General features: G+C 35.2%; 4 protein-coding genes across 11 annotated transcripts; 1 reads left to right on the forward strand and 3 right to left on the reverse strand.

Annotated features, from left to right (window-relative positions):
- Positions 1-587: 587 nt before the first annotated feature.
- LOC127243937 (uncharacterized) lies at positions 588-3,564 on the forward strand. 2 transcript variants are annotated; one of them, XM_051264183.1, is made up of 4 exons: positions 588-1,153; positions 2,390-2,465; positions 2,565-2,684; positions 3,419-3,564. In XM_051264183.1, the coding sequence occupies exons 1-4, from the start codon at positions 588-590 to the stop codon at positions 3,434-3,436; spliced, it is 780 nt and encodes a 259-aa protein (XP_051120140.1). In that variant the 3' UTR covers positions 3,437-3,564. The 2 variants fall into 2 exon arrangements, 1 of the variants encoding a protein (XP_051120140.1); XR_007837067.1 differs by lacking the exons at positions 588-1,153; positions 2,565-2,684 and adding an exon at positions 1,448-1,546 and having other exon boundaries at positions 2,388-2,465; positions 3,419-3,552.
- Positions 3,565-4,512: 948 nt separating this feature from the next.
- Positions 4,513-7,873, reverse strand: LOC127243830 (vacuolar protein sorting-associated protein 60.1). Of its 6 annotated transcripts, none has more exons than XM_051264021.1 (5): positions 7,305-7,869; positions 6,386-6,537; positions 5,781-5,874; positions 5,304-5,350; positions 4,513-4,957 (listed from the first exon to the last, which is right to left on the reverse strand). In XM_051264021.1, the coding sequence occupies exons 1-4, from the start codon at positions 7,371-7,373 to the stop codon at positions 5,306-5,308; spliced, it is 360 nt and encodes a 119-aa protein (XP_051119978.1). In that variant the 5' UTR covers positions 7,374-7,869; the 3' UTR covers positions 4,513-4,957; positions 5,304-5,305. The 6 variants fall into 6 exon arrangements, with proteins under 6 accessions (XP_051119978.1, XP_051119977.1, XP_051119976.1 ...); XM_051264020.1 differs by having other exon boundaries at positions 4,513-5,114; positions 7,305-7,868; XM_051264019.1 differs by having other exon boundaries at positions 4,513-5,181; positions 7,305-7,868.
- Positions 7,874-9,208: 1,335 nt separating this feature from the next.
- On the reverse strand, positions 9,209-11,819 carry LOC127243829 (uncharacterized). Its single transcript, XM_051264017.1, has 3 exons — positions 11,245-11,819; positions 10,382-10,638; positions 9,209-10,215 (listed from the first exon to the last, which is right to left on the reverse strand). The coding sequence occupies exons 1-3, from the start codon at positions 11,361-11,363 to the stop codon at positions 9,494-9,496; spliced, it is 1,098 nt and encodes a 365-aa protein (XP_051119974.1). The 5' UTR covers positions 11,364-11,819; the 3' UTR covers positions 9,209-9,493.
- A 3,872-nt stretch (positions 11,820-15,691) lies between these two features.
- LOC127243734 (nudix hydrolase 26, chloroplastic-like) lies at positions 15,692-19,264 on the reverse strand. Of its 2 annotated transcripts, none has more exons than XM_051263897.1 (6): positions 19,015-19,264; positions 18,899-18,949; positions 18,419-18,511; positions 17,144-17,238; positions 16,306-16,395; positions 15,692-16,194 (listed from the first exon to the last, which is right to left on the reverse strand). In XM_051263897.1, exons 1-5 carry the CDS (start codon positions 19,204-19,206, stop codon positions 16,314-16,316), a joined length of 513 nt encoding a protein of 170 aa, XP_051119854.1. In that variant the 5' UTR covers positions 19,207-19,264; the 3' UTR covers positions 15,692-16,194; positions 16,306-16,313. The 2 variants fall into 2 exon arrangements, with proteins under 2 accessions (XP_051119854.1, XP_051119853.1); XM_051263896.1 differs by having other exon boundaries at positions 16,306-16,420.
- Positions 19,265-25,387: the final 6,123 nt, after the last annotated feature.

Here is a 25,387-nt window from a genome sequence, read left to right on the forward strand (position 1 = left end):
TAACAATGTCACAGAACTACGGAATCAATAACCAAAAAAAAAAAAAGAACCAAGAAGAGAACAACAAGAACCTCACTGCAGGTTAAAAATTCTTGCTTGGCAAGATTAAGAAGGTTGACAGACAAACACCGCTTGCCTTCTGGAGCAGCTGCAATGAGCGAGCGAGGCGGATACGTTTACATTACAAACATGAGCACTATAGAGGAGCTTTGGTTTCAGCATTATTTGTTCTTTCATTGAGGATGTTTAATAAGAATTGACTATTCTGTTCCGTCGATACTAGAGCATATCTCTCTTGATACTTTGAGATGAGGCCCCTATATATGATGTTGATTGTAATGAATCACTGCATTGTTTATCCCGTCCTTAATTGATTTATTCGAAGGTATGAATGAGTGCCCGGAGTTTTGATCAGATGTTTTCTTAATTGTAATAGAAAACAAGGAAGAAGAGCAAGGCTGCGTTTTGTCTTAACTATTAAGCCAATTGTTAGTCCTTTCTATTTAATGATAATTTCTCAAGGTTAGAGACTAAGTAAGCTGACATGGAACATGAACCCTGATGTTCTGCAGGTAACAAACTTCCATATGTCAAGGCAGGCTGAACTCCCTCCCCGATGTCCAGTCCAAAAGAAATTTTCACTCTACCAAGCGGAAACCCCTGTTTCTGGACCTTCATTCATGGATAGTGAATTCCATAAAGGGATATGTGGACATCAAAAACCCATCTTCAATGGCTCTTTATCAGACAACCACCCAGAGTGGCTTGATGATTTATTCAGTGAATCAGACTCAAATTACAAGGTCTCATTGCATCGTCGTGCTGCTAGTGATTGTTTGGCCCTTTTTTCCAGTCAATCAACATTTCGAGATCTGGATCAACATTATGGAGTAGAAGTTACAGAGTTTTGCGTACATGATGATGGGTTGGGTTCTAGTTGTGGTTATGGTCCCAATTCCCCCCGATGCAAAAATGTGTTAGACTCTCATGAAAAAGAAATTGTTTCAGCAATTTCCGAGTATGCCTTGCAGAACCCTCTGCAACATTTAGATGGATATGATATTCCTGCTCATTCAGTCCCTTATTCTAGTTCACTTGGTGGTACTTGTGCCTTGGCAGGTGAGATTAATACTGGAAGCAAGCCAATGGGATGGTTAGTTTCTTTTTCAGCATGGATTTTCTTATAATGAAATTTAACGATGTAATTAAGTTTATACTATGTACATGTCAACCATTTCTAATATAGCATAACTGAGTTGTCAATTAACATGTGGTGGTTTGATAAAATAAAGATGCTGAAGCTGCAAGGAACTCTTATTACACCACAAATCTGTTTCACCTATAACTAATACAGAAGTCAATACATTCGCTGTTTTATAATAAGATTGGAAATATTATTTAAGGATTTCTGTATATGTTGCCCCCTTGTCACTCGAATATATTACTAAACTATATGTGTTTTGCTTTTAGTAAGATCAGATTGTGCCATTTGGCAATTTAGCTTCCTCAAAATGTTATGTATCCTATTTGATACGTCACTTACCAGGTCAGATTATCTTAACTAGCCTGATTTTCTTGGTTGAGCACACAAAGTTCCTCGATGTTATTCCTGTCTAATTTCCCACATCATCACAAGTTCAATGGATACTCTACTAGTATTGTATTTGGGGTTATGCCCATAATAGCTAATCAGAAGTGCGTTAAAGTTGATATTCTGTATGCAAGTCATTTTCTGGTAGAAAACCAAATTAAGCTCCTTGAAAAATTGAATGACTTAGGGTTCATCTCCGTAGTCTTTGTTTTTGTGTTTGTGTTTTGGTTTTTGAGTGAAATAGTTGTTGGGTGTAATGTTTTGTATGAAAAATGGACGGTTTTATAGGCAACTGTGATGTTGCATAAAAAGAAAATCAAAGTAAAGAGAGCGCTAGAAAATATGAAAATTGAATGTGATTTCTATTAGAATTTAGAGCTTAGGTGCAAAGAGAATAATATATTGTTTCTGAAGCAGGCCTTGATTTTCTGTATTCTGCCAGCTTGAAGTGCAAAAGCAATGCCCAAGATCACATCTAGAGTGGTTACGGGGGATGTCAACACCATCATTATATTTATGTGTGGATCGATGCGCATACCTTGTTTTCTCTTTTCTAGTGAATTGTCTAAAAGAGTTTGTTTGTTGTCTGTTTTATCCATATTGTCTTTTATTTTCTTCGATTTAAATAGGATTGTACATTTTGTAGAAACAAATCAGACTTACACAACACTTCTCTATCCTGTTAGACATTCAAATTGCAATATTTCGTTATTCTTGTTCGATTAATAAAGCAAAACTACTATAGTACACTTAATTTATCAATGCATTCTTAAGAGGTTTGCAATCAATTTAACAGAGTCACCCAGGGAAAAGGTCTCGAGCTCGAAAACTCCAGTGCGTTGCAGAACTGGAAAGAAGCGTCGATCTTCTTCAGGTGCAAGTTTAGATAGAAGGATAAATAAATGCATCTGTTCTCTGCAATCTATCTTGTATTTTTGGGTGAAGTGAATGTTTTTAGTTGTTCATAATTCAGAATCTTGGGTCAGAATTGACTATTAGAATTGCATCCCAAATTCAGCAACATAACGCTTTGTTAATGGAGAACGACAAACTAAAGCAACAATTGAGAATAATGCAGCAAGAGAAATTCATGGTGGACGATAAGGATGATTCTACTGTTTCTCTATAGTTATATCCATTTAAATCAGATATTACAAGATTCATTCCCCACATTATTTGTTTTCAGGGAATGCTACTATTGCACTGCTTGAATAATTAATTATATAATTTTATATGAGCAATTCAGGTTTATTTCATTAGCAGACTACTCATGCCATGATCTTGGTTTATTGTGTCTAACTTAGTTTATCAATATTGTAAGCATTCTTTTTTGGGAGCTCATGAAAGAATTTTAAAAGTCTAATTTTAATTTCAACTTCAAAATGAGTAACCTATTGATAAGTTTCTCGAAAGGACCATCAAGAAGTCCTCAAAAGAACTATGTTAATTTGTGACGGGCCAGAGTTACGAACAATACACGAAAGTTGTGCTAGTTAAATACTGAGTAAATCGCGTACAATTGTTGCTAGGTATTTTCAATTTTTATCTATCATGCAATTTTTTATTAAAAATACTCACCTCAGTATCATTTAATTCTGCTTTGTGGGTTAATGAGCAAAGCATTGTTTTTTGTTTTCTTAGATTGGGTTGTGGGGATAGTTTTGCTGCATGACTTATTGCAAAGTGTTGGAACCAATATGATCTTCATTTGCATTCGTTTTGAAGGATTTCTAGAATAGGATTCTAACATCTTAAGAATTTACTGCAAATCACCATAATTGCTTCGCCATGCATTGTTCCTGATCAATATGTCTCTCTTTTGTTCAGGTGAGTGGCTTTCTCTAAAGAAAGAAGAAAAGAAGTTGAAAACCTACTTAGCTATTTCATCCAACAAGGTCCACTTCAGGCCACACTCTGCTGCTTACCCGGCCACCATTCAAACAACGTGTGGGAAGCATTAGACATGAGGGAACTTATCCAAACTGACCACCAGTCAAGCTGATCCCAATCATTTTTCCTGTTTCCGAAAATACAATGTGCAGCTGCTCCTTGTTCACCAGTTACTACTTATTTGTTCTACCAGTTAATGGCAACTGCAGTAGTATGATTAAACAGCACTGATTGCAATAGGATAACTGAATGACAAATTTTGGTCTCCCCTCCCTAAGTTGCTGCTCAAAGTTCCTTGTACTTCTAATTATACTCTAAAGAAACAATGGTTGTTGTGGACTTTATTGTTTCTCAAGTATTTTCTTAAATAGGATGTTTCAACTTTTACTCAAGGAGCACAAAAATTCATTCATCTTTCATTCTTCTATGCGTAACCACATCAGAAGCGAGGGGAGGGGAGGGCATTGGGCATTCTATAAAAGTATTGATAATAAATTTGCAGTGTTGCAATGAAAAGCTGGCAGCCCCAATTTTTCCTACATGATGGTCGATAAATCACAGCTAGAATGTATTCTATCCTATGATAAAAATATAAAAAGTAGGATCTCAAAATTATTAGACATATTATATATATTATATGTATATTACAGGGGCGTTCACTCTGCCTTGTAGATTTGGAGCATGCCATAGAGGTGAAGATGACAGGTTCAATTGTGAAATCTAGTTCCTTGTTGGACTGCATAGGAAGGAACTCCCTCACCTCAATTTCAAACCCCATATCCCCTTCAGAGTATCAAGCTTTGAATAACATAACCACATTTACTTGTAAGATTATAGTTTTTTGTTTTTATTTTAAATAGTAAAATTTTGAATTGAAATAGTATTTGATATGATATAAACATGTATTGACGTGATATTTTGAATGTAAAATTAAATTTTAGTATAATAAAATAAATAAAATATAAGTGATTGATTGGATATTTCTGGAAAAAAATAAAATTGAAACAGTAAACTGGAGATAAAATCCCACAAGTAAAAAATGCCAAAATATCAATCAACAGATGCGCGCGCACACACACTCGTATGCAGAACATTAAAGAATCACAGGATGGTTATCCACCATTCAGCATTAACAATTATACAGAAAAAACAACCCTAGCTTGGTCACAGCTCAAACAAAACTATGCTGTTACTAGATGATTGCTGTCTTTTATGGGACATACATACAAGCTTCAACATTCCTGTAAAATCTAAGGATTGTGATGTACTTCATAAGATTTTCAAAAATAAAAGATACGCTAGCGAAATAGGATTTCAAGCTGCACTCTCTTAAAATATACATATTGAGAGTTAAGAACATGTCTTACCACCCACAGTTCATCCTAACCAATGTCATCAGGTGCATTATAGCTTCTGCCAAGAGACACCTGGATCTCATTACTCATCCATGAGGTCCATCATCTTGTCTTCTAAGTTCTAAAACAGTTAAATCTATCGGTTAATATATCATGAGAATGCAAAATTTACTCTGTTAGAACAAAAGACAAATCTGCGGTGAAATAAAACATCTTTGTCTTGCATTTTTTGACTTCATCATTCCTTTAAGCTCCTTTGTTGACTTCAAGGTTGACGCCTAGAAGGTATAAGGCAGCATTAAGAATTTGTGCCAGAAGCAGCATCAGAGTTTCCAATTGTTCAAACTAAGTGCATACAAAAATGTGGATTGGTAAGCATAAGTCCAGAGACACTATTGGTAACATAGTAACACAAAACATGAAAACACACTTCTGTTTCTTCAATAGGAATGAGATGGATGTCCTACCTCTACAGACATAAGCAGCAAAATCTTGAAATGTGCCCTGTGCGGTGCTACCATAAAAGAAAGAAAGGAAAACAAATCCTTGAGTTAATTTTTTGAGGCCCATGAATTTCTCTAGGAAATTTGATAAAAAGTTTACAAAGCAGGTTAACAAGAATCTAAATGCAATTCAAATTAGAAAAGGCTGAGTCAAAAGTCAAATTACCAGTCCAAAATTCTAGTAAACATGAAAAAACAATATGCATCAGCTGTCATCTCAATAAATGTTCCATGCAGCAACATCCTTCAACAAGTAATAACCTTCTCAAGAGGCTGATAATAATACAACATTACAATACATGTGAACAACACAATGCAGGAAAGCTGTTCAAGATGCTTCTCTACAATTTCAAGCCAAAAATCAACTTATAAAAATTGCACTAATGCAGGAAAGCCTAAATATACAGGATTAGAATGCATGTATGTGCTCATAAAACATACTGTCTCTTGGGAATCATTGTGTCCCTCAGCAGCAAATGCAACTTGATCCAGGCTGAACGTCTGATTATACAGCATATCCCGCTGACTTTCATACCTACATTAATGAACATGTACAAACAAAAGTAGGTGAATGTATTTAAATGTGCATTTGTTGAGCAATAAAAATATGGTTTGAATCTAATTGCATCCTTAGATTTAAATTCATATGCACACCCACGATGCCTGTTAACGATATGTAAGGAATCATATGAATAATCTTAATACAAGGAGCCAACTTAAAATTTATTCAAGAAGATGCAAAAATATCGCAAGACTTCATACTAAATCGCATGACCTGATTGGCATTGTCCAGGAAGTACGATAGTTCCCCATTAATAACTAATATGCACTATATTAAACTAAATGCTAAGCGGTTAGAAGAATCAAAAGAATTAGGATATGCTGATGAATAAAGCCAACGATTGAAACTGATGGTTAACCATAATCCATCAATTAAATCTCATCCCAGCAAAACAAATGTGCATGTCAACAAGCAGGAAATTTCTACTAGTGAGCTTAAAAACTGGGTAGTTAGGAATATCTATTAATACAATTAGATAGCTTACATTCTCTTTTGCTTAAGAACCCTCATGGCTCTAGCTTTGACAGCTTCTTGAGCCGGACCTGGTCTCATCTTTTTGAACTGCTCTTTATATCTAGCAAGCTGCACATCAAGTCTTCTTATTTTTTCATCAACATTTTCACCTCTTTTATTGATCTGACATGAACAACCATATAAAGTCCATATATAAGAACCAGAATACAAGAGGAAATAGAAAACCCATAACAGCAACCATTTTCTCAATATCCCTAAAGTTCAAATCCGCATATGGTGGTGGAGTTTCTAAACACAAGATACCATTCTCGGTCCCCATGTCAAAGTGAACACTCCTAGGTAGGCTTATTGCATGGGAGCACGGGAATGTTCATAGGATATTGAAAGCAGTTTACTCGAAAAGAAGTGTCTGTGTAGCATGTAAGTGTGTTGTGGTTTTTGGTATATGAGAAGTGATTGTAGTGCGCAGAAAATTCCATGTCAATGCACATATAAAATAAAATAAAATAATACTACAAGAGAAGTAAATAATAGTAGCTTGATCAAATAGTTTGCACAATGCTTCAATGAAATATGCTACTTGGTCACACTGCTTGCTACTTGTTATGCTAGCTGGAGCTATAAAACCCCAGATCAAGCCATTGTCATCCTACCACTAAATCGCGAAATCTCTAATCATAATGAAACCATATTAAATAAACGAATCGAAAGCAAAGGGACAAAAACCGTAGAATTCTAGAATCAGAGTCACAAAAGCAGATACCAAGAAGGAAAAACGCGAGCATGAGACGAGCCCAGATGAGAAAGAGCTGAAAGCACAAAACTGGGTGGATTTTGGGGGACTCAGAAAACACGACAGGCATTCAGTAGCATAAATGCTATGCTATGCTATTAAAGCATATGAAACTGGAAGGGTCGAAAATGCAAACCCGATCGGAGGCATCCTGTACGGAAGATGGGGGCCCTTCATCCTTCTTCGCTCCGAAAACCCTCTTCATGTTCTCCCTGGTCAAGTTTCCTGTTCCCGCAGCGTGCCGTGCCGTGCCCCCAATGCGTATGCAATGCAAGAGGATTATGGATCTCGAAACTGTGACCTAAAACTCGTACCTGATAGCTCTCTGTTCAAAAGGTAGGAAAGTTGCAGGTGGAAGATGGGAAGACCAGGAAAGTTTCCCAATGTTCTTACTTCTTGGTACCCCGCTCCTGTGTCATGCGGAGTCAGTGTGCGTACAGCCCCGAGGAGGAGGAGCGTGTGTCTGTCTAATCGGTCGGATCCAGAACTGACTCGGAACGACAGTGACTCGTCTCGTGTTAATTGGAAGTTGTTATATATGCCAGCAGCACCAGCAGCAGCAGAGGAAATTAGAGATCTGTTGATGGAAAGTTAGGAAAGAAGGAAGGAAGAAGAAGGAGAATTGCACAATTTGCCGGCCCCGCGAGTCCCTGGCCTCGCCGGTCGGCTTCATCAAACCTCCATGTATATCATGACATCATCCATTATTAGTGAGCAAATAATTACTTACTATACATATACACATATATATGCGTATTTATTTCTGTTATTAACACAGCAAAAATCAATTCAAGTGCTTGCTTGTACATATATATATATATATACACACACATCAATGAACGAGGATTTCCCTCCATCCATCGTATGCATGTCCGAAGTTGGGGAAGGAAAGAGACGGTTACGGAGATCCCAGGAAATCAGGATGAGATAATAAAGACAAAAGAACACAACATTTGGTAACCCGATCACAATGATCTACGTCTGGGGGCGCTGCCAAGCCAGGAATTTTAATATAAAGTACGCAGTCACATGTTAAAGTGAGAATACATGGATATTTATAGCCTAAGCCTTTGACAATAATATCCAAATTATATCTCTAAAATCTAAAATATAATATCCAAATCATATCCCTAGATTTTAGGACATAATCAAGCTTCATATCCCAACAATCTCCCACTTGAAACTTTCACTTCAACATATCTCGTCCAATCTCCACTCCCCACCATTCGATGTTCTGATTCGAATCATTCCATTACCTACAAATTTCAGTGTCTCATCATCTCCAAAATAGACAACACCAAAATTACATGTGGTATAGGATTTCATGATTCTCGAATCACTGCATGAGTGGAATGACGCTCGACCAAAATCCATAACTCCATTGGACTGCTGACGCTCAGAATCAGCGCATCGGATATCTCCTCCGTTGCTTTTGCTGAACCCTGATCCTTCTCCGGCGCCCTGCACTGTCGTTTCAAGTGCCCCTTGCAGTTCCAATATACCACCTGACTTGCATCTTCCTTGTCCTTATTCTTCGGCTTCAACTTTGACCATTCTTGATCTTCACCCTTTCCTTTTGCCTCAAATCTAAATTGAGACATTCTCCCAAAGAGTTAGTCGAACCGCACTCATCGTCTTCCTGTCGATCTTCTTGTATTCGGCTTCATCCATGTCTTCGAATTTCTCCTTCAATACCGCATCTAGATCTTTACCATACATGTAATCTTCTATCTGCATATTTCAGAAATCGAAGTTCATACCATCGAATACCTTGACAACATGACGATCACCCATCTTGACTCCCACAAACAAACCTAAGGTTCACTTGATATGAGAGCACATCGGATATTCCGCTGCGTTTGCCGAAACCCTTATCCTTCCCTACCAACCTTGCACCGCCTATCACAAAGGGACTCGCTGCCTGACCTACCAGTCGGGACCGACCCAACACCGCCAGGAGACTTTCGACACAAGGCACCTCCGCAGGTCACAAGGGATTCCCACAACGATCCAACGCCCGATTCCTCTCAATCCACCCTATCAACGAACTAGGCTCTGATACCACTTGTTACGGAAATTTCCAGGAAATCAAGATGAGACAACAAAGACAAATGAACACAAGAATATGGTAACCCAGTTCGATCACAATGATCTACGTTTGGGGGCGCTGCCAAGTCAGAAATTTTAGTATAAAATACGCAGGCACGTGTTATCCCATCAGAGACAAATCAAATCAACGAAGGCAAACAACAATGGGTTGGATTATTAAGACTGAAACTCGAGGGAGGGGAAGTTGGACTGAGAAGCTTGCTTGGTTCTATCTTTTCACTTGGCCTTGAGGCCGCGCCCCTTCCTCGTCTTGCTCACAAACAAGTCCCCTGACTTTATCATGCCAGGGACGCGGCCCAATGTGGTTATGCACATCACGTGCAGCAATCCTTCTCTCCTCCCCAGCGACACCAATGCCATTGCTGCCGACGCCCGCTTGTATGTCGCCAGCTTGCTCTCAGTCTCACCCCTCATCAACGCCTTCAGATTCTTGGCAGCCACTTGGGCATGCGACTCCGCCAAATACCCCTGTTTCAGCTCCGGAATGTCTGTGATATCCCCGATGGCAAATATGTTACTGTACCCCTTCACCCTTAGTGTCTTATCCACCATTATCCTTCCATGAGCATCCAAGCTGTCCTTCAACACAGTTCCCCTTAACCACGATGACCCCATCGGTATGCCGGTGCAGAGGAAATGGCAATCGGCCATGATGGTCTCTCCACCAGATGTCTCATAAGCACCACCACCATTTGCATTTGCTTCAGAGGTCAACTTCACCGACTGATTCAAGATCACTTCCACGTTCTTCGAGCTCAACCAATCCAGCGCTTTCTTCCCAGCCTTTTCATTAACGAATTCCAGTAACCTCGGCCCCCGATGTACCAGCACTACCTTCTTGGTTGGGAAGTCAACAGCAATCTCTGCTGCTAGCTCCACGCCGGTTGGCCCCCCTCCTACAATCAAAATTGAATTCGCAGATTTTATCTCCTCATAATCTGCAACCAGAAAAACAAACCATAAAGATTCGACTCTGGGAAGTCCAAGTACAGCATGCCATTAAACTAGTGCATGTAGCATGAATGTAAAACGTGTGATCAAACATAAGGCATGAGCAACATTAATATCAATCAAGTGCTACCTACGCATGTACAAGTTTGTCACCTGCTTGAAACTGTCTAAGCCTCTCATCTTTTGTGTCTGCACCGGCATTCACATGACCAGTAGCAACGACAAGATAATCATATGAAATTTGATGGCCTTGTGCCGTCAAAACTTCCTTTGCAGTGATGTCAGTTGCAGCTGATGCAATGATACGAGCATTAGGCAGGTACTCCTCATGCTTGATGACAGCTCTTTGTGCGAATGATGGCTCAACTTTTGATCTCAAGTTCGCCCAACTGATCTCAAAATATTCCTTTCTGCAATCCATTTCGATAAGCAAGAAAAAACCATAATACAAGAGAGCCCAACCGATGAAAATGAGATAAGCGAAAGAGATGAGATATATGCACAATTGCAACTCTAAAGATGCTTCGATGCATTAAACAAAATGGGTCCTGAGAACCCCCCAGAGCCTTAGTAGCTTAGTCTATGATGGATGAAATGCACTCTCTCACTAGCAGAACAGTTTTCTTTTTATCGGAAGCAGAACAGTTTTTGGTTGCAGCAAACAGAGGAGAGAACCGAATGGTAAAAAAATTAAGATAGAGCAACTCTTCTTCATGCCTAGTTAGTTATTCTAAATCCATCCATGGAGGAGGAATGAGCAGGCTCTTTGCCACTAAATATCGCAACAGACAAACTGTTGGAATGATGAGCAGCCATGAGATTCTGTTCCATTGTCTGCCTGCTTGTACAGTTTACTCTGTGCGTCTACCTACAAACGATATCAAGGCACCACACTAGCCTTTCTGACAGACTCAAGTCACCCAGCCACGCAAGGAGATATATAGAACAAGAAAGCAAAAATATAATAATAATAATAATAATAATAATAATAGAGAGGGAGAGAAACGGCGACTCACTCATCAATGAGACAGACGTCGGCGTGGTCTTGAAGGTTTCGGGCCAGGAGTGAGCCGGCGATGCCGCCGCCAACCACCACCACCCTCTTCTTTCCGGCGATCAACCCTTGTGACTCCATGGCCAAGAACCCGGCCCCGACAGATTTGGGAGAAGAGATTACGAAGGAAGTGAAATAGGGAAGGGAAAAGATGAAAAAGCGGCAGAGAAAACTAAGTACGATATGAAAAGCCCGCAACTTTCAGGCAAGCCAATATATGCTTGAGGAATGTAGATCTTCTGATTGATATATATAATGAATTGAGTGAAATGCAAGCAAGCGGGTATGGGATAGCGCGATGGTTAACTCCTTGCTGTCTCCTTCTTCCAGAACCCAGGCGACGGCAGCAGCACGAGACTATAGAAGAGGGAGGGGATATAGTATAGACTATAAAACAAACGCACGGCACGACTAGTTGCGGCCTGCAGGTCGGGTCGGGTGGGTAATGAAATTGGTAAACACAACCTCTTCAAAAGTTTCTCTTTATTTCCTCTGTGATGTAGAGACAAGATATGATTTGTATGAACGTACAAGCGTCACGGTATGAGTTCAAATTCAATGTCGTATGGCACTTATTATACATGGTTCATTGAGAATAGTTAACTAAATAAATAATAGAGCAAAAATAGTTAACTAAATAAATAATAGAGCAAAAATCATTTTTTGTCCAATTCAATATCACAATTATCAATTTTGGTCATATTAAAAAAAATTATTAATTTTGATGGCCGTGTTGATTACGAACACGGCCGTGTTCCTGGCCGTATTCTGAACACAGCCATGTTCCTGCCCGTGTTTCTGTCCATGTTCTTAACAGTGTAATGTTCTAAGCTATGTTCACGACCATATTTTCAATATAATTATATTATATGTCATATTTTTTTATTATTTTCACTTTTTGATTAAAATTATTTGATATAAATATATATATTTATAATTCAACAAAAATATTTTTTTATAATTATTTCATAATATAAAAAATAATCAATTTTTAATATTTTAAAAATATATAAAAATAATAATATATTAATATATATTTTTACATTATATATATTTTTAAAAATTTATAGTAAAAAATTTAAAATATTATTTTAAAATAATTATTTTTATAAATTATAAATTAAATTTATTATTCAAAATAATATTTTAAAATAAACTTCCTCCATCTCACATTGGATGTTTGGGTCACTATAACACGAAAATTTATGATAAATATAATTAGTAGATAATTAAAAATATATTAGTGAAAATAATTATCATATAATATAAATAATTATAAATTAAGATTAAGATAACAAATTAAAATTTAAAAAAAATAAATTAAAAAATAGTGTGTAATTATTTAAAAAGAAAGTGTATAGAATGTGTGACAGACAGAAATTGCAATATGGACATAGTAAGTGGGATTAAAAATATATGTTAATATATTATTGTTTCTATATATTTTTAAAATATTAAAAATTGATTATTTTTATATTATGAAATAATTGTAAAAAATATTTTTGTTGAATTATAAATGTATATATTTATAGCAAATAATTTTAAGGGTGTGTTTGTTTGAAGGATTTTGGTGGATTTCCACTATTCATCCAATTTTTTCCCCCCAAAAACATCAAATCAAACACCTATTTTTCATTTTTTATATTATATTAAAAATCAATTTTACATTCACATCAAACCCTATTTATATCACATCATACAACTATTCAAATTCAAAATTTTTACTATTCAAATCCCAACTCAAAATCCAAACCTCCAAACAAACACACCCTAACAAAAAAGTGAAAATAATAATAAATATGACCTACAATATGAATATATTGAAAACATAGTCGTGAACATGGCTTAAAACATGGCTGTGTTGAGAACATGGACAGGAACATGGCTGTTGAGAACATGGGTAGAAACACGGAGAGGAACATGGCTGTGTTCAGAACACGGCCAGGAACACGGGAAGTGCAGGGTAATCAACAGGGCTGTGTTGGCTGCTTTGGACGCCGAGTCACCTTCTGAGTCATTCAACACGGCCGTGTTCAATCCCAGTCAACCTATTTTGGGACTAAAATTGATAAATTTTCATTTGAATTAGACCAAAATTGATAATTTTTTTTGAATGAGACTAAAATTGATAATTATGATATTGAATGGAACAAAAAATGATTTTTACTCTAAATAATACTTTCCCCATTTAGAAATTTTAATTTTATTTAAAATATTAATATTATATTAATAATTAATGAAAAATATAAAATTTAAAAAAAAAAAAAAAACGTTTTTATTTTTATAATAAAAAAATAAAAATAATATAAATAGTTATTAAAATAAAATTATTATTTAATATGAACAAAAATTATAAATAAAATTATTATATCATATACGATAGTATTTAATTATAAAAAAGTTGCTCCTAAATTGAGGTGCATATCATCTCAAAAGCAATTTCGAATTTTTCTTTGTTTTTTATTAAATAAAAGCTGATGTGGAAATCGCTGTGCAGAGGAGAACCATCGATGCAGCTGCTCAATTATAATGAGTCAGCCGACAATTTCTTTCTTTTTTCTTTTATTTTTAAAGATTGAGTGTGATACAGAGTGATTTGATTCGAATGTAAATGCTGGATGGGTATAATAATATTTAAAAGATCAATAAATAATTAAAAATTAGAATAAATTATATTCACTTCGTTCCTCCAAAATGATCCATTTTGTTAGGAACATCGTATGATCATTTTGTTAGGAACATCGTATTTTAGATAGTGTAACTTATTAAATTATTAATAATAAATTAAAATAATATTTTATTACTTTTTATATATATATACACACACGTAATGTTGTTGGTATTTTAAATATTTTTAAATTATATTTCAATAAAATATATACAATATGTATATTATTTTATAAATAATAAAATTTTATACTCCCTCCGTCCTAAAAGTATAGTTTTATTGTGTTTTGACACGATATTTAAGAAATATTAATATTATATTAATAGTTGGTAAAAAATAATGATAAATAACTTTTTTGCCCTTGTGAGTATATTAGTATAAAAAATAATGGCAATTGTGTAATAATAATAAAAAAGTAGAGATAGTTTTATGGTGATATGATTATTTATGAAAATGAGACTATTGTTTTAGAATGGATAAAAATGATAAACAAGACTATTGTATTGGAACGGAGGGAGTATAATACAAATGAATAAAAAAATATATTTATTTATTTATTATTATCATAAATTAATTTTATAAAAAAAAATGAGGAGTTTTAAAGGTAGATAAAAATATCTGTTAATTGACGAGAGAGATAGAAATAAAAGGATTTTGAGTGGGTCTTACGTATGAGATGTAAAACATCTTTTATTTTATTTATAGTGTGAAATTTATCTCAATTTAAAGTTTGTACAAAATACTATATTGGTTTTAAAATGATATTTAATTATAAATATGAACCTAAACAATTTTATACAAATTTAAATAATTTTTTTAATAAAATAAATAAATAAATAATCATTTACTTATTTTTATAGTTTTTATATAAAGATAACAATAAAAACAAAAACAAAAATATTTAATAGACTTACTTCTTTTATTTTTATAAAATTTTGCATAATTAAATTTGTATTTACGGCCAAGTATCAAACGGAAAAATGTGTTTTGCCCAAGCTCGATCACCTTGGCCCGTCTTTCTTACCGTCCAAGGAATCGTTCCATTGCATTCCATTTCCATAACGGCTGCAAGGATACGTGAGTGTGTGCGTTCATTTCTAGAAGTTACGGAAAATCTAACTTCCAAACATTATCTTCTACGAGTTAACTTCCACTTACACAACCAGGGGAATAAGTAATGATGCCTTGACAATGGGAATTAGTTTTCTAAAATTTTGTTTGAAAAAACACTGTAGCATAAGTATGTGCATATATAATAATCACGTTTCATGAAAATTGTTGAAATAAAACCTCAATAATGTTAATGATACAGCATTCAAGCAGCGCGGGCGGCCGCCAGCTTTTAATATAATAATACTAACGATAATATAATGACAACAATGAATATAAATGGGTCAAAGGTCAAAGGTGGAGGCGGACGTAGCTATTATTCTCCTGTATTATTCTATTCCAAATTCAGCATAAACTTATCTATACCTTAAAATTTGAGTGTGTAATGATAAAGTAATTTTACTTGATAGAAGTTTCCTGCTAATATTTTTTAAAATATAAAAAAACGACTTACAATTTTTAAAGTAAAAAAAAAAAATAATAAATTATACTGAATTTCAAAACCAACATAGTTGTCTTATTATTATTATTATTTTTATAGATTAGCTTAATAGGTAGTAGTTTTGGTTGGATGGCTGCCATACCTAGATTAGCTTAATTGGTTGGATGGCTGCCATACCTCTCGATATATAAAAAAAAATGGAGTAGTAGATTAACAAGTTAACAGTGCCCTGTTCCTCCCGTCTTCTTCTACCAGTGAATAAATGCTACTGCTATCTATCTATCTATGACCCATCCCATCCAAGTGGTGAAGTATAATCATACTAACTACTAACTATAGCTGGGATCACGTCCAGCCCATGCATATATTTATGTATGTATGTATGTATTGCATCATGATGCTACAAAGCAGGCCAAGCCCAGGAGGGAGGAGGCAACTCCCATTTTCCCTGCTGCTGCTTGGAAATGGGGGCTTGCCAATTACTATATTTTACGTTATACAATCACTCACCATAAACTGCAAGTTTAACTCAACTTATTATTGATTGTTGTACCTTATGCTTATTCCCATTAGGCATCAACCAGAACCAGAGATATATGGCGTATATCGACCTGATGTGATCTGATCTATACAAGATATGAAGAGAAAAACTTCAAAACTTGCTCGTACACAGGTTTCTTGAAATCAACTGCCTGCAAAGCAATGAATGGATGGCATTCCAATTTCAGTTGCAATGAACAGAAAAACAACAATTCAACAAACAAATTTTCTCAATGCTTTTCTGCTTTAAAAATGAGACAGACCCGGTCCACTATTTCTTGGGGTGAAATCCACGACCAGCTTCCGAACTCAGCTTTTTCAGTCCCATCACCCAAGAGATTGATCTCTTCATCCTTCCCAGTAAATTTCAAAAGAAACCTCAAGTTGTTAAGAATATACTAATGTTAGCAAGGCTGCTCAAATTACACACACAAGAAAACACTACCCAGTTCTTGTATTCTAACTAATAAACCAATTCCGCCACAGGAATTCAAAACAAACTTGCCAGACCTTATCTGATATCACATTTAATCCTTGCCTATCACATTATTTCCTTCTTCTTCTTCTTCTTTAAAAAGAGGTTTTTAAGATTTAGACCCCACGATACATGCCTATTAAAGTTGATACAAAGTCTTTGGGACAAATAAGCTTCCCAACAGTCTAACCAGATCTTCTAGGCACCACCAAATAATGTCATATAGCCAGAATTGCTACACTACAGGTCCCCCGCCTACTTTACTACAATCCGTCTAGCCCTTTCATAATATAATTAATTGTCGTCATTCATGCTCTGGTGCCAAATAAAATATCACTGTATGACACATAAAATACCCTAATAATAACCAATCATAACACCATTTCCATGTAAAATTGTAAATTAATGTAACACCATCTAATGGTTTGCCATCTTCACTCGTCATAATCTCCCATTTAACCAACTGATGGGAAGTCCATGATACCATGCACTTGAAAAGCTCCCTAGGCTGACACTGACTTGTCCTACCTCAATGAGATTGCAAAACTGGAAAGAGGATTCTTCTAAGTGGATGCAGGAAAAAATTTAAAAAACACACAGATTAACAGAAATGGAGCGACTTTAACCATTTTTGGGCTTGACCCTTCCAGTCGGAACCCCATTGCACCTTGAGTTTTTCCCTTACATCTAAAGGGAAATCATAGGTCAACCAAAATGGTGCCTGCAGATAAAAAAATTAACTTAGAAACAACAAAGAGCACTTCTTTGCATCCATATGCCGAATCAAGGGAGAAAAAGGTATTTCTTCAATAGCTCTAGTTGTTGCACTGTTAAAAATCGCTTCTGAATAGTTCTTACACACTCAAGTTCCAGAAGAATTAAAGATATATATATGTATTCTCAGACTCAAACAAAACACGGCAAACTTTTCTCTGTTCACCAGTACACTTTTGCACAAGATGACTTCGTGGCCACACTGGTTTGGATCTATAGAGCTATTTTCTTTGGATTGCAATTGATAAAAGCCAATATGAATTTGAACAGAGATCATAAAGGTTGATATAAAGCTGAAATTAGGTAGCACATATAACTGAAGATCTGCATTAGCGTGACAATTTAATCCAAGAGTTCCAGCAAACAGGTATGTTCAAGAAGAGTAAAAGATCTGTTCATTTTAGTTTATGTTTGAGCAATATTTCAACTATCATCTAAAGAAAAACTTCCATTACTTGCTGCAATAATATAGACATACCGTCAGTCATACATATAAACATATGATGTTACAAAAGGCTACAAGATTCAGGTGTTATTACCATATTGACATATATGCAGTGAGTATATGTGTGTGTGTATATATATTGTTTGATATCACATAAAGTGTTTACCACTTTATATTAAGCTCTTCAATTCAAGATATTCAGAGCTTAATATGGCATAAAAGTTTCTGATTGTATATTCATCCATAGCCATCAACATCAAATTTTTAAACCATTGCAGCATCCTCATCTAATTTTATTTTTTATTTTTTAATAACTTTCTTATGTGAAATTTTCCATCTTATACAAATAAATATATATATTTTTTCCTTAAGTAAAACAAAACAAGCACACAACAACACAAATACAAGGAAAAGCGGAGAGTAGGTCTGATGTGTTAGGAGAAAGAGCTGTGCCATTTTTATATTTGCCTAATATTATAGATATTATAGTTAGCTTGTCACACTAACACAGATTAGTAAAGTCTAACTTGTAGGATTCAAATTCTACATGGATGTTACAACAGTAACCAAATCTTATTACTGGTTTATAAAGCTAGATCTTTATAGTTTCCTGAAAGAAAAATGCATAGAAATTATTCTGACAAACACAATAGTAAGGATTTGAGTCGCTGTATCTCCATACCTCAGCAATAATATCAGCAGAAGTAACACCGGTTTCTTCTTTCAATTCTCTAAGGGCAGCATTTTTTGGATCCTCATTTTCATCTATCCCACCCTACAGAATCATACACACTTTAACAATCAAACATTACAGAAAATGTTAGATTGACATTCGCAAAAGGGGCCTCAAATACAATCTTGAACCAATCAATAAGTAGAAGCGAGCAGTGGATGTGTAGTTACATTTCAGCCTAGAATTCTTCATAAGAAATTTAGCTCACATCAGTTTTGAATTAATATTCTCTGAGAGTGATACGAAACTACTTCAGTCCTCACAGAAAGAACTATGGGATGATTACTGCAATAATCGCGGTAATTTTTACTACACTAACACACATTGCTGCTGAAGACTCCTTCGTGTACTGTAGGAAAATTTTGATGTTCATATATCAAACTCCAGAATCTAATATCGAGAAACCCAATCTATAACTGTAAAGCCTACCTGCGGCATTTGCCAAGCATCTGGAATATCAAGCCTCGATGCAGCAAAAACCTATCATCCACATGGAATCGTCAAACAGAAATCCAAAGACAGCAAACAATGTGATGAAGCGGCACCTGCTTAGAGGTGTTAACAAGACAGATTCCGACATTTCGTCGGTAACCTTCCGGTGGATTTTCCATGGACGAGGACGATGATTGCGAATAAATTACGTGGAGCCTTGGAGTGGTATCTGGGAGGGTAGCGGTAGCTTTGAGAATACGCTGCAGCGGGGGGCTCACATGGATTAACATTCGGCACAGAGCCATCACCAGAAGGGCACCACGGATGCGCCCCCAGCACCAAATCTTGCTGCTTGTGGTGGAAGCCTTGAAATACCAAGAACGCCCCTGGCTTATTTCATAAGAAATTGTTTGGTAAAGAGAATTGGTAGCAGAAATTTGAAATTTGTTGTTTCAATTTATTTTGTTCATTTGTGTCAGATGAATGAAACCTCAAAAATAAATATTTTCATTACTCTATTTTTATTTTTCTTCTATTTGCATAGAAATGAAAAAATCGAAGATAAATGAATTTGTATACATGTATGTTTTTATTTATTTATTTTACTATTTAATTTTTATAATTTTAATAAAAAAGTATTGTTCATAATTTTATAAAAATTCATATCAAAATTATTATTATTTAAAAATTACTATTAAATATAACAATATTTATTCACAAAAAAAAAAAAAAAATCTTCAATAAATTAATTTTTACTTATCGTTTTTCATAATTAATTCATACATTTTTATTTTTTTTTCTGTTTTCATTTTTGTGTATCAAACGCAACGCTAAGTGATAATAAAGTGAAGGTAAACTAGTAAAAGAGTGTAAAAAAGTATTAGTAATTAGTGATATATTCTACAATTACTAAAAAAAATATAAACATTGAACCGATAAAAATAAAAATACTTAAACATTAGAGATGAACAGAGTGATTATTATATACTACTATGTACCAAATGGTCATCCTTGATGATAAGTGAAAGTGTGTAAAAAGTTTTAACATTATTCCATTTGACTTTATATACTCCCTCTATTATCTAATTGTGTTCATTTGATCGGACACGAGTTTTGAGAAAAATATGTAAAAATAGAAACTTTACTTTTTTTGGTAAAGAAAAATTAGAAAATGTGGTACTTTTTTTTACTAAAAAACAAACGGGAATAAATTTAGATGACAATAAGTGAAAATAAATTTGAATGACAAAGAGAGTATAAAGTAATTGTACGTGTGATTGTATATTTGTAATTTAATTAAAATTTAAAAGATATTTTGTTATTAATATATGATTACTTTTATTAAAAGGCAAAAGTGTCCATAACTCCCTTGTGATTTCGAAACTCAGCGTAAATTCCCCCTTTACTTTAAAAATTGTATGGTACCCCCTTATACTTTAAAAAATATTGCATGAAACTACTTTGTAGTTTCGAAAGTCAACATAAATCCCCATTTTACCTTAAAAAATTGCATGACGCTCACTTATACTTTAAAAAATATTGCATAAAACCCCTTACCATGCAAAACATATAGATATGAAATCATCTTCTTATCACATGAGGAAAGTTTCATGGTGGTGGGGTTTCATGCAACGTTTTTTAAAGTATAAGGGGGTACTATGCAATTTTTAAAGTAGAGGGGAAATTTACGCTGAATTTCGAAACTACAAGGGAGTTATGAACAATTTTGCCTTATTAAAATAAGAAAGAGATACTTTTGAATAGAACACATGAAAATAGTAAAAAAAATATATATTTTTTGAATTGGATCAAAGAGAATATTTGTATTCCATAATAAAATAAAACCAACAGTGATCTCTGTAAGGTCGATGTTCCCCGTAGCAGAGTCAGAAGGAAGATCTGTGCCTAATCTTTGAGGAATGCAACAAGTGAGTGAGCGGTGTCTTATAGCAGTTTCAACAAACTTCAACAACTTAACCGCCTAATTGTCTAACCGTTGCAATTATTTCATATTTCAACTACTAAACTATCGTCCGTAGTTTTTCCATAAATATGGCTATCTTTCATAGGTGTTTTCCTTTTTTAGCCTCTTCATCACGCAACCATGTCATTTCGTTTATGTGGCTTGCTGAATCACGTCTGCAACATACTTAAACACCAACATGGTCGAATTATGGAGAATATATTGAAACTTGTTTTGATGTTTTTTTGTTGTTCCTCATTTCCTGATCCATTTTATTTTGACATTTATTTCTTTATTATTGTTCTTCAATGTACTTTATTTATCACCCTAATAATATGGTTCATTTTTCTATTTCTATCAATGTTCATTATGATCATCTAATGTAACTTTTGGAATTGTCAACTCTAGCTCCTTCATACTATTCTCATTTAATTTTTCATTCACTCGAATATGCCTCTATTAGGAGAATGGATTTTTTTCCATTTATGCAATTTTTTCTAAGGCACACTCCCAGCTGGGGTTATATCATACCAAAATTCTTTTTCATTACTGATGATTTGATCCAATAAATCTTATTATTATAAATTTTTTTAAAGAAAACGTTGTGACATATTAGGATTAGTGATCTAATAACAAAAGAAACGTAAAGAAGACACAGATTTACGTGGTTCACCAACAATGCGTTGGCTACATCTACGGGTAGAAATGGAGAATAGATTTATTGAGGACGGCTTGATTACAAATTATAGATTTTATATCTCTAAGTCTATTTAAATAAACTAAGAGAATACATCAGACGGGTTCAACCCTATATCAACTTCGAAGCCAATACTGCATCAAAGTGGCAAACTAGAGGCCTCCGTGAAAGCTCGCGAAATAGCAAACTAGCAAGGCATATCAAAAAATCTCCACTTTCAATTGAATCTCACTTTCAGATGCATCATTATAATGTCAGATGAACATACTCTTTCATTATGCCTCAGATTTGCCCCTTCTCAGGCAACTACCAGCTTGTGACATTTAGCAAGTTAAAACAATGTCGAAAGTTGCTATGAAGGACTGATTTGGCAAACATATCAGCAGGATTATCAGCAGTTCCTATTTTCATCACTTTGACTCTCTTCTCATTCCTTAGAAAGTGATACCTCACATCAATATGTTTGGTCCTCTCGTGATGGACCTGATCCTTGGCTAAAGAGATTGCACTCAAGCTATCACAATACACAACAACTTGATCATGATGTAGATCAAGATCGCCAACTAGTTATTTTAACCAGATTCCCTCCTTAGCAGCTTTTGTCAAAGTCATATAGGACAGATTCACTGTAACCTGCAAAGTTGTCTTTCAAATAACAACAAAACTACCAAGAGTAAAGACACTAGTCATAGATCTTCTATTGTCGACATCTCTAGCATAATCAAAATCTGAATCACCAATCAAAGAACACTGAGTATACTCCATAAATAAGACCAACATCAGACGTACCTCTAAGATGTCGGAAAATCTTTTTCACAACTTGCCAATGCTCATTTCGAGGTCGTTCCATGAACTTGCTGACAACACTAACAACATGTGCGAGATCAGGTCTAGTACAAATCATAGCATACATCAGACTCCCTACTGCATTAGAGTATGGAACTCGAGACATATACTCCTGCTCAACTACAGAGTGTGGTGCATAATCATATGACAGATGAATATTGGCAGTACTTGGAGTATCAATAGGCTTAGCTATAGACATGCCAAATATGTACAAAATCTTCTGAATATAGCTCTTCTGTGACAAGAAAAACTTATTCTGTTCTCTTTGCCTGTATATCTCCATGCCCAAAATTTTTTTAGCAGCAATAAAATCTTTCATATCGAACTTAGAACTGAGTAGATTCTTCAACTTTTGAATATCAAATGTGGGCTTCGCAGCTATGAACATATAATCCATGTACAGAACAAGATAGATCATAGAACCATCATCAACTTTGTTGTGATACACACAACAATGATACGGACTTCTGTCATAATCCAACTGAATCATGTAACTGTCAAACCTCTTATACCACTGTTTTGGAGACTGTTTTAGTCCATATAAGGACTTCTTCAGCTTGCAAACATAATCTTCCTTCCTAGGAACAACGAACCCCTCTGGTTGTTCCATGCATATATTATCTTTCAATATTCTATGTAAGAAAGTAGTCTTTACATCTAGTTGCTCAAGTTCTAAATTTTGATGTGCAACTATTGCTAGTAGCATTCTGATAGAAGTGTGTCTGAGCATTGATGAAAAAATCTCATTATAGTCAACCTGTTTCTTTATACGAGAACCTTCTTGCAACTAACCGAGTATTGTATCTGATACCCTCACTCGGTGTGGCTTCTTTCTTTTTCTTGAAAATCCATTTATAAGTAATAGTTTTTCTATATTTAGGCCGTTTGATCAGCTCTCAAGTGCCATTCTTGAGAAGTGATTTTATCTCTTCTTTTATTGCAACGAGCCAGTGAGAAACTAACTACAAAAAATAGCTTATTTGTATATTGATGGTTTCTCTTTCACCTTATCAGCTGCTTGTAAGGCATAACTCACCATATCATCGAAGTCATATCTCAAAAAAGGCTTTACGCCTATCCTCCTTGCTCTAGCAACAACTATACTCGTCTAGTAAGCATCTGAAACATCTGAATTAGTACTTTGAGATATAGTATTTTCAACAGTAGAAGCATCCGAACATCTGAATTGGTGCTTCCAGATGTAATATTTTCAATAATAGTATATTGATCTTCTCCACCTTGGAGTTGTGATGCACTCTGCTCGAAAGTGACTTTCAGCTCCATTTGTTTACCAATACTACTACAATTATGCACCAATGGACTTCATAATGGGGTTAAACATAGAATATCAAATATGACATTCCTACTAAGTCTAACTTTATTCTCAAAAGGTGACTATATTCTATATTCCTTAACTTCATCCCCAAAACCAACAAATATGCCTTTTCTTAGTTCTTGGCTCTAATTTACCCTCGCTCATATGATAGTAAACCGTACAACCAAAACTCTCAACAATGAATAATCTACAGGTTTATTAGGCCATACCTCGTAAGGTGTCTTGCAATCAATGCCAGTCTGAGGTCAACGGTTGATCAGATAGCATGCCGTATTTACAGCTTCTGCCCAAAACCTTTTAGCCAAACCAGTATGAGAGATCATGCATCTCGATCTCTTTAGTAATTTCTGATTCATGCGTTCTGCCACACCATTCTGCTGTAGTGTATCTCGAATGGTGTGATGTCGGGCAATCCCTTCATCTTTACAAAACTTATTGAACTCAGACAAACAAAATTTTGGACAATTATCGGTTCGCAGCTTCTTGATCTTCTTCCCAGTCTGATTTTCTATTAAGGTCTTCCACTATTTGAACCTTTTGAATGCTTCATTTTTATGCTTCATCACAATTACCCAAGTCATCCTTGAGTACTCATCAATCATACACAAAAAATTTGTGACCTCTAATAGATTCAATACGTGACGGACCCCAATAATTTATATGGATGTAGTTAAGAGTCCCATTGGTCTGATGAACACCTTGTTTTGAAAACTTGCTATGATTAACCTTTCCTAAAAATACAATGTTTGCAAAATTCAAGATTCTGCACTTTATGCCTAAAAAGAAAATCCCGCATTGACAAAATTCGCAGCTCTTTTTCTCCCATATGGCCAAGCCTTATATGCCACAGTCTGGTCATATCCTTAGTCTGAACCTCAGATAATGTAACACAAGCAGAACCTATCACGGTAGAACCTCACAGAAAATACAAAGTACCACGTTTCAAGCCCTTTAAAACCACCTTTGAACCTTGACATACATACATAACTCCACCCTCACATCTGAAACTGAAACCCTTGCTGTAAAAAAGACTTAATGATATCAGATTCTTCGTCATCTGTGAAACATGCCTAACTTCCCCGTCATGTGTCTGTAACCTGATTGAGTCAATTCCAAACACCTTGCAAACATTGCCTCCATCTATTTACTCATAGGTCGAGAAGAATTCCTTGTTAGGACAAATATGGTATGATGTCCCTGAATCTAGAACCCACACATCATTATGTTGTGACTGTTCATCAGCAACCAAGACCATCTCTTCTTCAGAATTCGTATCAGTTTTTGCCACGGCTGTAGAACCACCGCTTTCTTCTCATGCTGCATCTTCTTCTTAGGACATTAATTTTTCTAGTGCTCCGGTTCTTACAATAATTGCAGATACCTCCGGGTTTAGGACCTTTTGAACCTTTATGGTTTGGCTTCTTCTTTCCAGATTTCTTATGCCCCTTACCCATAACAAACAGCCCTGATGCCTGATTTTATGTGGCCGAACCAGATGCTTCTTGACGATCTTCTCTAAGTGGAGGGCAGATCGAACATCTTCCAAAGATAAATTATCTTGCACAGAAATAAAAGATTAAAAAAAGTTCTCGTATGACTCGGGCAATGATACTAACAGAATTAAGGCAACATCGTCATCATCTA

The sequence above is a fragment of the Andrographis paniculata genome, unplaced genomic scaffold (assembly GCF_009805555.1).
Source record: "Andrographis paniculata isolate CXL003 unplaced genomic scaffold, ASM980555v1 Contig98END, whole genome shotgun sequence".
Taxonomy (NCBI): Eukaryota; Viridiplantae; Streptophyta; class Magnoliopsida; order Lamiales; family Acanthaceae; genus Andrographis; species Andrographis paniculata.